Source organism: Protopterus annectens, chromosome 13.part0 (assembly GCF_019279795.1).
Source record: "Protopterus annectens isolate FY-2018-M chromosome 13.part0, PAN1.0, whole genome shotgun sequence".
In the NCBI taxonomy this organism is placed as follows: Eukaryota; Metazoa; Chordata; order Ceratodontiformes; family Protopteridae; genus Protopterus; species Protopterus annectens.
Genome location: NC_056747.1, coordinates 403,904,003 through 403,919,863, shown reverse-complemented (window position 1 = coordinate 403,919,863; position 15,861 = coordinate 403,904,003). Strand labels below are relative to the sequence as shown.

The 15,861-nt window shown below is 43.4% G+C and overlaps 1 protein-coding gene across 2 annotated transcripts in view; it reads left to right on the top strand.

Moving 5' to 3' along the window:
- CUX1 (cut like homeobox 1) overlaps positions 1 to 15,861 on the top strand; it is a 3,879,009-nt gene that overhangs the window by 896,028 nt on the left and 2,967,120 nt on the right. For both annotated transcript variants that reach the window (XM_044054027.1, XM_044054028.1), the window contains exon 3: positions 14,964 to 15,011. In XM_044054027.1, the coding sequence (XP_043909962.1) occupies positions 14,964 to 15,011 (48 nt within the window). The remainder of the gene's footprint in view (positions 1 to 14,963; positions 15,012 to 15,861) is intronic.

The following is a 15,861-nucleotide window of genomic DNA, read 5'->3' as shown; positions in this document are numbered from 1 at the left end:
GTGGAGAAGACAAAGCACAATCATACAGGAAACGTTCCCAATGACTTCCCCCTGTCTGCACTAAGCACTTGTCTTCTGGCAGCACCCTTAGGGGGAAAACTAGCACTTTTTTCACAAAATTGTCACATTATAACCCAGGACAAATGGGTTTTAGACATAGTGTCACAAGGCTACAAGTTTCATTTCCATACCCTGCCAAGGGCAAATGGTTGGCCAGACCTGCCAAAAAATCAATGGGCAGAGGCTAAAAAGCCAAGTCGCAGCTCTCATGGACATGAGGGCTATTCAACAAGTGCCACAGCAAGAGCAGGGACAAGGATTTTACTCAAGACTGTTCTTGGTACCCAGAAAGGACAAAGCATGGAGACCAATACTGGACCTATCTATTCTAAACACTTTCCTGGATATACCAAAATTCAAGATGTTGACCTTACAACAGCTTCTGCCCATGCTGGGCAGCAAGGCTTGGCTTGTGACTTTAGACCTAAAAGAGGCATACCTGCATGTCCCAATCAGACAATCATGCAGAAGATACCTCAGATTCAAGGCTGGCTCAAAGCATTACCAATTCTCTGTACTGCCTTTTGGCTTATCTACTGCACCCAGGGTCTTCACAAAGTGCCTGGCACCAGTAATTGCTTACTGCAGACAAAGAGGAATACAAATATATCCTTACCTGGACGACTACATCATACAAGCAGAGAACAAGGACATTCTACTACAGCATCTGACATTTGTGATAAGACTTTTAACATGCCTAGGGGACACAGTCAACAAAAAGAAATCAAAACTAGTACCCTCTCAAGAGTTAATATTCCTGGGTGCAAGCTTAAATACAACTGCCCAGATGGCTTATCTCACTCCAGACAAACAAAGACAACTGACTACCTATTTCAAGGAAATGGCAACAAAGGCCCAGTTATCTGCAAGAAAAATTATGCAGGCTTTGGGCTTCATGGCGTCCTGCACCTTACTAATTCCATATGCAAGACTGCATATGAGGAAAATTCAATGGTACCTAAAAAGTGTCTGGACACAACATTGCCACAGTCTGGAAACAATGATTACTCTAATTCCCTGCCTGCAACAGGAATTTCGATGGTGGACAAAGGCTGGTCACCAAAACAAGGGACAGCCATTCTCACTACCCCCAGCCAGGCATAGCCTAACGACGGATTCTTCAGATTATGCCTGGGGGGCACACATGGCAGGAAGAGGCATTCAGAGCACCTGGTCCTCAAACTAAAAGCATTTACATATCAATCAAAAAGAGATGCTAGCTGTTCAAAATGCCCTGACAGCCTTCAAGGACCGACTTCATCCAGGACAACTACTGATAAAGACAGACAACAACATGGTCATGTGGTACATAAGCAAGCAGGGGGGCACTCATTTTTATCCCCTGTGCAGACAAGCCATGGCTTTATGGGGCACAGCATTAACTTACCAAGTTCTTCTGCAGGCACAATTCCTGCCAGGAAAGGATAATACTCTGGCAGACGAACTAAGCAGAAACCTCATGGATCCCCACGAGTGGCACCCAGATCCACAAGTCTTCAGCATGATAACAAAGAAATGGGGATGCCCGGACATAGATCTATTTGCCTCCCCTCAAAACAATCACCTAAAAAGATTCTGCACAAGGACTTTTCACAGACAAGCTTGGAAAGTGGATGCCTTATCTTTCAACTGGACAAACCTATCAGTATATGCCTTTCCTCCCCAAGGTACTCCTAAAGGTCAGGCAGGAGAAACCAAAAATGATTCTGGTTGCTCCAGACTGGCCACGCCAGTACTGGTATCCAATCTTGAGGAACTTGTCCCTGGACCTTACCTCAAATACCTTATCTACTGTCCCAGCAAAACAATCAGATTCTGCACAGCCAACTCAGGACCCTAAACCTGTCAGCATGCCGGGTAATGTAGCTATAAAAACCACACCTCTCAGTAAAGCTGTGATGGATGTCATTTTAGAAGCCAGAAGGCCTAGTACTACAAACTCCTATGCTGGGAAATGGAAGAGATTTTGCGCTTGGAACCAAGCTCAAGGAACTGATAACAGCTGTCCCAAATATTCCTCAGATTTTGCAATACTTAACTGAGATGCTGGACAAAGGCCTATCTTTTTCATCAATTAAAATCCATGACTCTGCCATTTCGGCTCATTACAATACAGAGCCACCACTCTTTTCTCATCCTTTATTAAGGCAGTACCTCAGAGGAGCCAAAAACTTAAGGCCTCCAAGGAGAACGCCAATACCTGCATGGGACCTCAATTATGTCTTGGAAAAACTCACCTTACCTCCTTTTGAGACAGCTGCTACTGTGGATATAAAGTTCTTATCTTGGAAAACAGCTCTGCTCCAAGCAATAACTTCTGCAAGACGAGTTTCAGAGCTACAGGCTCTCATGGCTGTGGAACCCTTTATCATTTTTTATCCAGACAGGGTCTCTGAGAACAAACCCTGCATTTGTGCCTAAGGTGGTATCCAGTGTAGCCCTTAATCAAACAATTCATTTGCCAACTTTTTAATCCAAATCCACAGAACAAGGGGGAGAAAATTCTGCATTCTTTGGATGTGCACAGACAGCTTAGATTCTACTTGGACAAAACTAAAGTTTTCAGAAAGACAGAGCAATTACTACTGGCATATGCCACAGCATCACAAGGAAAGGCTATCTCCAAGCAGACTATTTCAAAGTGGATAGGACACTGCATTCGATTCTGCTACTCACAGCATGGCAAACCAGTGCCTAAGGGCATTAGGCCACATTCAACCAGAGCTGCAGCCACTTCTGCAGCCTTTCTCAGGGGAGTACCAACCAAAGACATTTTAGAGGCTGCTACTTGGAGTTCAGTGCATATCTTTACAAAACATTACAATATGCCTCTTTACTTTAAATCCAGGGTAGGCTTTGCCCCGGCAGTTCTGCAGGGCCTCATAGCCGCTCCTAATGCTGTCTAGCTCCAGCCACCCCAACCATAGCTTTGGGACTCAACCCAAGTGTAATGACTGCAACAGTGAAACACGAAGAACATAGTACAGTTGTGTACACTTACCATAAATGTAGATGTTCGAGTGTATTCACTGTTGCAGTCCAGGTTACCCGCCCGCCATCCCCCTTATTTTTGCTGGAACTTATCTTTACTTCTCTAATCTATACAACCTAGGTGGTGTATTTGGTTATAGATTAAGGTAAAGCTTATTTTGGTGCATGTATGTTTTATTTACATAATTTTAGCCTACCTTTTTGGGGGCACCTGACATCTGGGGCAAGAAAAACTGAATAAAATGGCATTGGCTGCATCTTTGCTACCCCTGACGAACTGACGTCAGGGAAGAGGCGACAGCAACCGACGCAGGACCCAAGACTTTGGAATTCAGGCCGACTGAGGGCAGCCTGCCAGCAGGATAACCCAAGTGTAATGACTGTAGCAGTGAATACACTCGAACACCTACATTTATGGTAAGTGTACTCAACTGTACTTTTTCAACATGTTGACACGCAAATGGGGGAGCCCAGACATAGATCTTTTTGCCTCACGACAGAACTATCAGTTGGACAAATTCTGCAAAAGAGTTCATCACAAAAAAGCTTGGAAGGTGGATGCTCTTATCATTCAGCTGGAAAAACCTTTCAGTCTATGCTTTTCCCCCCTCTGCCTCTGCTCTCCAAAGTTCTACTAAAGGTCAAACTGGACAAACCAAAAATTATTCTGATTGCTCCAGACTGGCCTCGCCAACACTGGTACCCACTCCTGCGCAATGTGTCACACCTCCTTCCGTAGCAGCTGCCTCAAACACCTTACCCACTGTCTCAGCAGAACTACCAAATTCTGCACACTCGGCTCCAAACTTTGAATCTTGCAGCGTGGCTAATTGACTAATTTCACCCTTGGCATCCCTCAGCAAACCTGTGATGGATGTCATTTTGGAGGCTAGAAGGCCTAGTACTATAAAATCTTATGCTGACAAATGGAAAAGATTCTGTGCCTGGAACCAGTCACAAGGAATAAGCACAGCAGCGCCCAATATTTCTCAGATTCTGCAATACTTAACTGAGATGCTTCACAAGGGCCTATCTTTTTCTTCCAATAAAATTCATGACTCTGCCGTTTCAGCTCATTACAACACAGAACCCTCCCCTCTTCTCTTATCCCCTGCTCAAGCAGTATCTCAGAGGGGAAAAAAATTTGAGACCACCCAGGAGAGCTCCAACCCCTGCCTATGACCTTAACTTTGTTTTGGAGAAGCTCACTCTACCTCCCTTCGAGCCAGCTGCTACTGCAGACTTAACATTTCTTTCTGGGAAAACAGCCTTCCTTTTAGCAATCACTTCAGCTAGAAGGATATCTGAATTATAGGCCCTTATGACAGTGGAGCCTTTCATCATCTTTCATGCGGACAGGGTATCCCAAGATGGTTTCCAGTGTGGCTCTTAATCAGTCCATTCATTTGCCAACCTTCTTTCCCAAACCACAAAACACAGGGGAACAGATTCTGCATTCCTTGGATGTGCACAGACAATTTAGATTCTACTTGGACAGGGCTAAATCTCGAAGAAAATCTAAACAATTGCTGGTAGCATTTGCTGTAGGGGCAGAGGGGGAAAGCTATTTCAAAACAAACCATTTCTAAATGGATAAGCCATTACATCAGTCTTTCCTGCCATGCAGTGCCTGTAGCAGAAGCACTTCGCAAGTGCCAGTTGGTCGACTCCTGACATTTTTGTTTTCGAGTTTCAGAACCGAAGTCTTCAACTAAAGCTAAGTACCCCATCGGAGAAGCTTTTTCTTGCTCCTTTCCGATGTCAGTAAAAGTTAATAATTGCATTACTTGTGGAAAGCAAATACCTCACAAAGATTTTCATTAGTACTGTATTCTTTGCCTTGGCACTGACCACGATGTACCTTGCTGTCGGTTTTGTGCTTTATTTAATCCGCGCACTATTTGACGTCTGTATATTTTCGCCTCTAAATATTTTGGTTCTCGGTTTAATTATCCAGAAATGTCATTGGTTATCAATCGGGACTACCGGGATTCCGAAAAAACGCAAAGATAAAGACAGAGACAGGCCGCCGATGTCCAAAGCTGCTGATGACGCTTCTCCTAAGCCATTTGCCAGTTCATTGGTACTCAGTGAGGCGCTTTTGCAGCCCCTGATACCCTCTACTTCTGACTTGCAGGCTTCTTCTGAGACCCATTCGGAGTCCGGTATGTCGCGGGATGCTTCAGCTGTGGAACTTGCAGATGTTTCTACCTTGAATGGGTCCGGAGCCGTTTTGCAGGCACCGGCTTTGGAGGGTGTATTCAGACCTATGGACTTTCATATTAAACTGACACCTCCTTCTTCATTTAGGCTTAAATCTCGAACCATGCCTAAGACGACGCCTCATGCTCAGGCCTCTATGCCTAAAAAACAAATGAGAAGAATGGCTGAAGGTCTTATAACTCTAATCAGGTGAAGCCAACCTCCCCCTTCTGAGAGACCTAGGACTGAAGTTTTTTATGAATCTTCTGACCAAGATTCTGATTTTTCTGATTCTTCTGATGATCTGGATTTGCCCTTATCTACTTATGAGGATTCTGATGCAGAGGACTGTATTCCCTCTGCTTCCCCTCCAGAGGATTTTTCTTTTGGTTAGACCTTACATACTCTAAAGGAGCATTTCCACTGGGAAACCCAGGATTTTTCTGATTCAAAAAAAAGGTTTATGGATTTTTTATTCCTGCCTCAGCATAGGCCTTTAGCTATACCTCCTGTACTAGACATTGTTGATGATGCCTTTTCAGAATCTAGTTTGGCCTCTGATTCTTTGCCTCCTGCTCCCAGAAAACCTGGCAGATATTACAGGGTTCCTTTATTGACACAAGTTCCTTTTTAAAAATCCTGTTGTGGATCCAGAGACTATTTCACAGGGACCCGAGGGCATTAAGACTTATACTGCCAAAAATCCTACCCCCTCTGATAGAGACTCCAGGGCACTGGGTAGATGGGGTAAGAAGGTTTACACTTTTGCAGCCTTGGCCATTAGGGCTTTAAACTGCCAGTTTAATATGTTAAAGTATCAACAACATGTTATTGGATTGCTTAAACAGAAAATTATGTTGATTCCTGACTGTGCTGAAAGTAAAGAATTACAGGATTTAATGCATTCTGCTGAACAGGTTGGAAAACGTACTTTACAATGTGGATTTGATTCTTTAGAGGCCTCTTGCAGGGCTGCTGTTACTGGGTCTGTGTTCAGAAGGCATGCTTGGCTTAAGGAGCAAGCTTTTCCTGATCATGTTAAAGCTAAATTGTTGGATGCTCCCTTAAATCAGGACCGCCTGTTTGGCAACAAGGCTGAGGAAGTACTTAAAAAGATGGAAGATAAAGCTAAATCTATGCAAACTGTTAACGATTTCTTGCAAGTTCAGCCTCCTAGATTTAGTAGGCACTGGCCGTCTAAAAAATTGATCCTTTCCAGCCCCTTCCTGGTCTTCTCAAGCCAAAACCAGACACCGCAGAAACCCCAGGTTTCAGTCTCAAGGGACACACATAACTAAGTAGTGGGGGATTTCCGCACCCAAATCTGGGAGTAGTAAGACTTCCCCCTATGGAAAACTTTCTCAATGACTTGCTTTTAAAACTTCCAAGCACTTCTTAACTGAATGTTCCTTTAGGCGGAAAGATTGGTCTGCAACCCAAAAACTGGGAACTCATTACCCAGGACAAATTTGTTTTAAATAGTGTCCCAAGGATACAGATTTCACTTCCACACGTTACCAACACCAAGCAGGTGGCCAGATCTACCCCCAAATCAGTGGGCAAAGGCCCAAAATCAAGTACTCTCTCTCTTAAATATGGGGGCTATTCAGTTGGGTACCAGAAGAGGAAAAGGGGCAAGGTTTTATTCGAGATGTTTCCTTGTACCCTGAAAAGGCAATACATGGCCTCCTGTCCTGGACCTTTGTACTCTAAACACCTTTCTGGTGATTCCAAAGTTCAAAATGCTGACTCTTCACCAGCTGCTTCATATGCTAGGCAAAGATGCATGGTTGGCAACACTAGTCTTAAAAGAAGCATACCTGTACATCCCTATCAGGGAGTCTTGCAGAAGATACCTACGCTTCAATGCAGGCTACATGCATTAGCAGTTCTCTGCACTGCCCTTTGGCTTATCTACTCTGCCCAGGGAATTCACAAAGTGCCTAGCACCAGTCATTGCATTTTGCAGGCAAAGAAATATTCAAATATACCCATACCTGGACGATTGTCTAATTCAGGCAGAAAGCCGGGAAATTCTTTTGAATCATCTGGCCTTTGTTCAAAGGGTACTGACTTGTCTGGGGTTCACCATAAACAAAACGAAATCACACCTGGTACCCCGTCAACAAATTTATATTCCTGGGAGCAAGCTTGAGTACAACTTTCCAGATGGCTTTCCTCATGCCAGAGAAACGGATTCATGTGGCAACCTACTTAAAACAAGTGGCCACAAAAACCTAGCTATCTGCAAGGAAAATTCTGCAAGCCTTGGAGTTCATGGCCTCCTGCATTCTTCTAATTCCATATTCAAGGCTGTATTTGAAGAAACTACAATGGTATCTCAAAAGCCTATGGTGTCAACATTTACAGGGTCTAGAAGCAAGGATTCCTATCATACCTTGCTTACGCCTAGAGTTCCTTTAGTGGGCAGAGGCCTGCCACCAAAACAGGGGACTACCATTCACATTACCCCCTGCCGACCAAATCTTAAAAACAGACGCATCAGACAATGCATAGAGGGCTCACCTGGCAGAAAGGTGCGTTCAGGGCAAATGGAACCCAAGTCAAATGCACCGGCACATAAATCAAAAGGAAATGTTAGCTGTACAGAATGCTCTGACAGCCTTCAAGGACCACATTCTTCCAGGACAACTAATGGTAAAGACGGACAACTCCACTGTCATGTGGTACATAAACAATCCGGGGGTTACACATTCTTACCCCCTCTGCAGACTAGCCATGGCATTGTGGAACACAGCCTTCAGCTACCAAGTGAATCTACAAGCTCAGTTCTTGCCAGGAAAACTAAATACACTGCCAGACAGACTAAGCAGAAACCTCATGGACCCACACGAGTGGAAACGGGAACTTAGGATTTTCAACATGTTGACAAGCAAATGGGGAAGCCTAGATATAGACATGTTTGCCCCCCCCCCCCGATCCATCAACTGGACAAATTTTGCACAAGGATTCCCCACAAGCTAGCTTGAAAGTGGATGCTCTATCCTTCAGCTGGAAAACCTATGCTAGCTTGAAAGTGGATGCTCTATCCTTCAGCTGGAAAACCTATCAGTTTATGCCTTTCCTCCTCTGCCTCTGCTCTCCAAGGTACTACTAAAGATCAAACAGGACAAGCCAAGGACAATTTTAATTGCACCAGACTGGCCTTACCAACACTGGTGTACCCACTCTTGCACAGTGTGTCAGGCTTGGCTCCATGGCACCTGCCTCAGACTCCTTCCCTGGTGTCTCAGCGGGAAAACCAGATTCTGCACCTTCAGCAGCAAACCTTGAACCTAGCAGCCTGGCTAATTACCTAATCTCTCCTTTGCCATCCCTCAGTTAATCAGTAATGGATATCATTTTAGAGGCAAGGAGGCCTAGTACTAGAAAATCTTATGCTGCAAACTGGAAAAGATTTTGTGCCTGGAACCAATCTCAAGGAATGGAAGCAGCAGTGTCCAGTTTACCTCCGATTCTACAATACTTGACTGAGATGCTTCATAAGGGTTTGTCCTTTTCCACCATCAAAATTCATGCCTCAGCCATTTCAACTCATAGCACAGAGCCTCCCCTCTTCTCTCACCCACTGCTTAAGCAGTTCCGCAGAGGGGCCAAAAATTTAAGGCCACCCAGGAGAGCTCCAACTCCAGCCTGGGATCTTAACTTTGTCTTGGAGAAACTCACTCTTCCTCCTTTCAAGCCAGCTGCTACTGCAGATTTAAAATTTCTTTCCTGGAAAACAGCTTTTCTTTTAGCAATCACTTCTGCAAGAAGGGTATCTGAATTACAGGCCCTTATGGCAGTGGAACCTTTCATCATTTTTCATGCGGACATGGTGTCCCTCAGAACCAATCACTCCTTCATGCCCAAGGTGGTATCCAATTTGGCTCTTAATCAGTCCATTCATTTGCCTACCTTCTTTCCTAACCCACAGAACAAAGGGGAACGGATACTGCACTCTTTAGATGTGCACAGACAACTTAGATTCTACTTGGAGAGGACTAAACCTCAAAGGAAATCTGAACAACTGCTGGTGGCATTTGCTGCAGGGACAGAGGGGAAAGCTATTTCAAAACAAACAGTTTCAAAATGGATAGGCCACTACATTCACTTCCGCTGTAAGCACCATGGAAAACCTATCCCTCAGGGCATCAGACCCCACTCAACCAGGGCTGCATCTACCTCTACAGCCTTTCTCAGAGGCATACCTACCAGGGACATCGTAGAAGCTACTACCTGGAGTTCTGTACATACTTTCTCCAAGCATTACCATTTGCCAATTTTCTCTAAATCCAGAGCTGGCTTTGCCACTTCAGTCTTGCAGGGCCTTATAGCTGGTCCTAATGCTATCTGAATTCCTTCTCCCATTCTTAGCTTTTGGAATCGACCCAAATGTAATGACTGCAACAGTGAAACGCGAAGAACATAGTACAGTTGTGTACACTTACCATAAATGTAGATGTTTGAGTGTATTCACTGTTGCAGTCGTGGTTACCCTCCCTCCAGCCCCCTTACTTCGTTTGGCTATATACCTCTTCTCTTTTTTGCAATGCTTAAAAGCTTTTTGGTGTATTTGCTTTTTTGTTTGAGGTATAACCTTGTATATTTATAGATTTAATCTCTTCCCATTAAGGGGGCACCTGATATCTGGGGAAGAAAAAGTGATATAATTGTGTTGGCTGCATGTTTTATACCCCTGACGATCTGACGTCACGGAAGAAGAGGCAGCAACCGATGCAGAACCCAATACTTTGTTAATCAGGCCGACTGAGGGCTACCTGCAAGCAGATAACCCAAATGTAATGACTGCAACAGTGAATACTCTCGAACATCTACATTTATGGTAAGTGTACACAACTGTACTATATTTAAAATTTTGAGAAACAAATGGGGGAGCCCACACATAGACCTGTTTGCCTCCCCCCAGAACTACCAATTGGACAAATTCTGCACAAGGACTCCCCACAGACAAGCTTGGAAAGTGGATGCCATGTCCTTCACCTGCCTTTCCCCCCAGCCTCTCCTCTCCAAGGTACTACTAAAGATCAAACAGGACAAACCAAGGACGATACTGATTGCACCAGACTGGCCACGCCAACACTGGTACCTCCTGTTGCGCAGTGTGTCACTGCTGGCACCATGGCACCTGCCTCAGACTCCTGCCCTGCTTTCCCAGCAGGAGGGCCAGATTCTGCACCCACAGCTTCAAACCCTGAACCTGGCAGCCTGGCTAATTACATGATCTCTCCATTACCATCCCTCAGTAACCAAGTGATGGATGTCATTCTGGAGGCAAGGAGGCCTAGTACTAGAAAATCCTATTCTTAAAAATGGAAAAGATTCTGTTCCTGGAGCCAAACTCAGAGGATGGGCACAGCAGCGCCCAGTTTACCTCAGATCCTTCAATACTTAACTGAGATGCTTCACAAGGGCCTTTCCTTTTTCTCCATCAAAATTTATGCCTCAGCCATTTCAGCTCATTACAACACAGAACCACCCCTCTTTTCTCATCCACTGCTGAAGCAGTTCCTCAGAGGGGTCAAAAACTTAAGGCCACCCAGAAGAGCCCCTACTCCATCCTGTGACCTTAACTTTGTACTGGAAAAGCTCACTTTACCTCCCTTTGAGCCAGCTGCAAATGCAGAGTTGAAATTCCTTTCTTGAAAAACAGCCTTCCTTCTAGCCATCACTTCAGCAAGAAGGGTGTCTGAATTACAGGCTCTCATGGCAGTGGAGCCTTTCATTATCTTTCATGTGAACAGTGTGTCTCATAGGTTCATACTAGGCTATCTGCCCTAGGGCATTTGTAAGCCTAGCCAGAGTGTGTTTGGCTTTCACCACCCATTTAAATGAATTTTACTATGCCCTTTTTCGATGTTTAGTTTACTGTGCCTCTGTCTAACAATGACACAGGAGTGATACCTGGGGTAAACCTACGATCTCCCATCCACTCATCAAGATTCCTCTTGAAGAGAGTCAGTGAGGGACTCTGCCTAACTTGGACTGGGATTTTATTCCAGAGTGAAGGGAGCCTCTGGGTTATGAATCTGTCCCTCCAGCATGTCCTATTTATTTCTGTGCTGAGGTTCAAGTCCCTCGAGCGCGTAGCTCGATGAGATTTGGATTTTCTGAGGTGCAGCATGTCCATTAATTCCGGGTTGGACATGGCTTTATACGTCAGGCACAGATTACCTCTAAGCAGGCGGTATGCAACCGAGTAGAGCTGGAGTTTCTTTAACCGGGCAGCATATGGCATCTGTTTGAGCCCTTTAATCCTCTTGGTGAGGTACTTTTGGGGTCTTTCCAGTTGCTGCAGGTGTCTGGTAAGTTACATCCCAAAAGGGGCATTGTACTCAATTATGGGCCGGATGAGGGATGAGCAAAGAGGCACAATGACCTCCCCTGATCTAGATGTGAATCCCTTCATGATTAGGTGGGCTATATAGAATGTTTTTCTAACCACTTTGGCCACGTGGTTGTCAAATGAGAGATTGCTATCAACTTGGGTCCCCAGGTCCCTAATTACTTCTTCCGTACTTAATGGATTACCACCTATGTGGTAATTTGTGGGCACTTTGTTTTTGCCAAAGGGGATGACTATACACTTTTTGGCGTTCCTCATTCATGCCCAAGTTGGTATCCAGTGTGGCCCTTATTCAGTCCATTACTTTGCCAACCTTCTTTTCTAATCTACAGAACAAAGGGGAACGAATACTGCACTCTTTGGACATGCACAGACAACTTAGATTTTACTTGGACAGGACTAAGCCTCTCAGGAAATCTGAACAGCTGCTGGTTGCATTTGCTGCAGGGGCAGAGGGGATGGCCATTTCAAAGCAAACCATTTCTAAGTGGATAGGCCACTGCATTCATTTCTGCTATAAGCACCATGGAAAACTTACCCCACAGGGGATAAGACCACATTCAGTCAGGGCTGAATCTACCTCTACAGCCTTTCTCAGAGGTGTCCCTACCAGGGACAATTTAGAAGCTGCTACCTGGAGTTTTGTACATACCTTCACCAAGCATTACCACTTGCCATTTTTTTCTAAATCCAGAGCTGGCTTTGCCACTGCAGTCTTGCAGGGCCTTATAGCTGGTTCTAATGCTATCTAATTACTTCCTCCCATCCTTAGCTTTTAAAATCTACCCAAATGTGACGACTGCAACAATGAAACATGAAGAACATAGTGCAGTTGTGTACATTTACCGTAAATGTAGATGTTCCAGTGTATTCACTGTTGCAGTCCTGGTTACCCTCCCTCTAGCCCCCTGACTCTATTGACTATACCTCTATTCTTGTTTGCTATGCTTAAAGCTTTTTGGTGTATTTGCTTTTTTGTTGAAGGTGTAAACTTGTACATAATTCTTCTCATTATGTGGGGGCACCTGATATCTGAGGCAAGAAAAACTGATGTAAAGGCATCGGCTGCATGCTTTATACCCCTGACTCCCTGACGTCATGAAAGAGTAGACAGCATCAGACGCAGGACCCAATATTTTGATAATCAGGCCAACTAAGGGCTAGTGCAAGCAGATAACCCAAATGTGATGACTGCAACAGTGAATACACTCGAGCATGTACATTTATGGTAAGTGTACACAACTGTGTTTTGTTCAGTCTCGCCGTTCATTCTTTACTGATGGGTTTGGAAGCCGATACATAGTCTCCGATACAGCTGTTTGCAAAGCTCAAGGTTTACCAGTAGCTCGAGACCAAATCCCCCTTATCTCATGATGCACTGCTGGAATTACCCCAGATCTAGTTTGCCGTGACACGGATCTCCGAAGTTCCAGTTTTGCTCGAGTTTTGAGTTTCACTGTTTTGAGCTTTCAGTGTTATGAAGTGAATCCATACATACATACATATATACATATATATATATATATTTATATATATATATATATATATATATATATATATATATATATATATATATATACATATATATATATATATATATATATATATATAGATATATAGATATATATATAACACACACACATATATATATAAAAAACACACATGTGTGTGTGTGTGTGTGTCTGTGTGTGTGTATATATATATATATATATATATATATATATATATATATATATATATGTATGTATGTGTGTGTGTGTGTATCTTAGGTTGCAGGTGAGATGCCCCCATGTGTTGGTGGACTGGAAAACTCTGACAGTAGCACCGTCATGCATGTTTCTTTATGCCAGCATGCTGTGCCTGCAGCTTGGTGCATACTGCATTGCTGGAAGTAACCTAAGCTCTTGAAGACTGGCTAGAAGGGCTACCTAGTGGCAACGTCCCAGAAGAAATTAATACTGCAATCTGTTCAAAAGTCTACCATCATGGTACGCTACCTGCACAGTTGTACATTTCATGTCGCTGTAACACAAATGATTGAATGTTTTGCAACATTGTATGCATGTTTGTATTATAACTTGGTGTAGAAGAGATGCATTTTGTCTGCCTTATGGTGTGTTCGTACCCCACTACCTGCAGGGTGCCAGGTTAGCTCCATGGAAAGAAGGACAGAGCACTAACTGTGACCCAGTTGACCTGGATCAGGTTGTGTTCCTGTTGCAGGAGTTACTGACTGGGCATGAGAAGAATGAAAGAGTTGCTCCTGCTTACCTATCCCAGAATGGGAGGGAAAAGGCGTATGCACGAAAACGCTGACAGTATTTAAAGATGAGAAAGCCACTGGAGGTGCTTACTTCAGGAGGTGGAGCTTCTGCAGGTTTACATCACTCTCATATGCAAATGAGAGCCCTGTGCAGCACCCTTTGCATCCCTGACCGTGGAAGCACCATGTGATTTTGCACAAAGTGCAATATTTTGGATTAATAATGAAAACCCATTTGACAGTACCATTCTGTAAATGGAATAAAGTTCTGTAGGACCCTCATCCTGAGGGAAATGGACAGGTCAAAGAGGAGTAGGCTATAGCATCCATATCTTCCAGAATTTAATTTTACCCCAGCATCATACTGATTCATCACTTGAAGGTGAGTAAGTAAAGTAGTTGTACTTGACTGAACCTGCCCATATTTTTTCCTTTGTGGTGCGAGTTGAGATTTATTTCTAGCATTAATTGTGGTTGACTTGATAGTGATCTGAGTGCCATTGGTTTCAAAGTAGTAACACCCTAGGATACCACTGTCCATTCTGAGTATATAATTTAAAGTAGTCTAGGTATCAGGTAATGAATAGTAGGGAACTCATTTCTCTTTTTAAAATCCGCATATTTTTCCCACTAAAATGTTTTCTTTTCCCCAATAAAAAGTGTGCGTTTGTGTATGTATGGTCAGAAAATACTCAACTAATGTGTGCTGTACACAGTCTTAAAGTAGATTCCTGATATTACCACCCATTAAGTAGCATTGTGCAAGATTCTTGAAAGAATTTTCAGAGAGACAGATTTGTAGCAACAGCCGAGGCTAATCCGCTACTGAATGATTGTTTTCACAAGAAAACTGTCAAATGTTGGACTTCTTTATGCTGTTTATTTTTGAAATTATTTTGCTATCTGTTATTAAAACATGAATAATTAATAGTTCTAAAACTCATAAAATTCTCATTAGTAGCTCGCAAATTTAATAGATTGTAGAATGGAAGCTGTAGCTGTATGTACAGACTATCTAATCTAGCATTTTTTTTGTCTCATTGTTTTCCCTTGATGCTGCATCTCATTGTAACACAACAGGATCTGCGTAAACAGGTAGCCCCATTGCTGAAGAGTTTCCAAGCTGAGGTAAGACAGTGGTTTGCATTTTTTGCTTTGTTTTGTTAATGTAACGTCATTCTTTGTGTGTTTTATTAAAATGGCTCAACAATTGTTTGCTGATAGTTTAAGCAGTACTGGAATACTCCTTTCTTCTTTAAAAATGTAACTAAACTGCAGTCATTTTGTTGGAACAGTTTCAGTTCTAGTCTGTGTCCTGTATTTAGGAGTAGAAAAGCAATTTCATTACTGGAATTTGATATTCAGAGTATCTTTTTTCTCACTATGTACATTAATTGTCAAGGATAAACTTTTCTAAACAGTCTTGAAGATTGTTCTTATTTTGTCTATCATTGTTTTTTGTGTGAACAGTATATCTTACTTCTGTGACCATCTGCAATGGATCACAATTAGGAACTACTTGAGTGCTCATTTCTTGATGTAGATGTTTCGGTTGTCAGCTTGGGGTTTACCCCTCCAACCAGTGTATGCCAGTGGCCTTGGCATTGTGTTCCAGAACTTCGAGGGTGCACTTGGCCCCACACTAGCAACTCTCTTGTTCTGGTTTTCAGTATGAAAGAAATCTAAACCTTGCAAAAGTTGTTATGATCATAAGATCACAAGCAAGGGCATGTACATTTAGTTCTACTCCTTGGGGAAAAGGAAAGCCAACTCTGTGTGCTCCGTGCACCAGCAAATTCAGTTTAGCTATTAAACAAATGAGGTTTGGTTAGCTAAATTGATATGTCAGTGGAAACAGGATTCCATTGTTGAACAGTAGCCAGAACAGAAACTGGCAGACTGGTTCCTTCTGTTGTCCCAGGCAAGAGAAGATAAGAAGAGGAAGGTTATAGAGCATGAGGCCAGTTGTCAGGCAGAG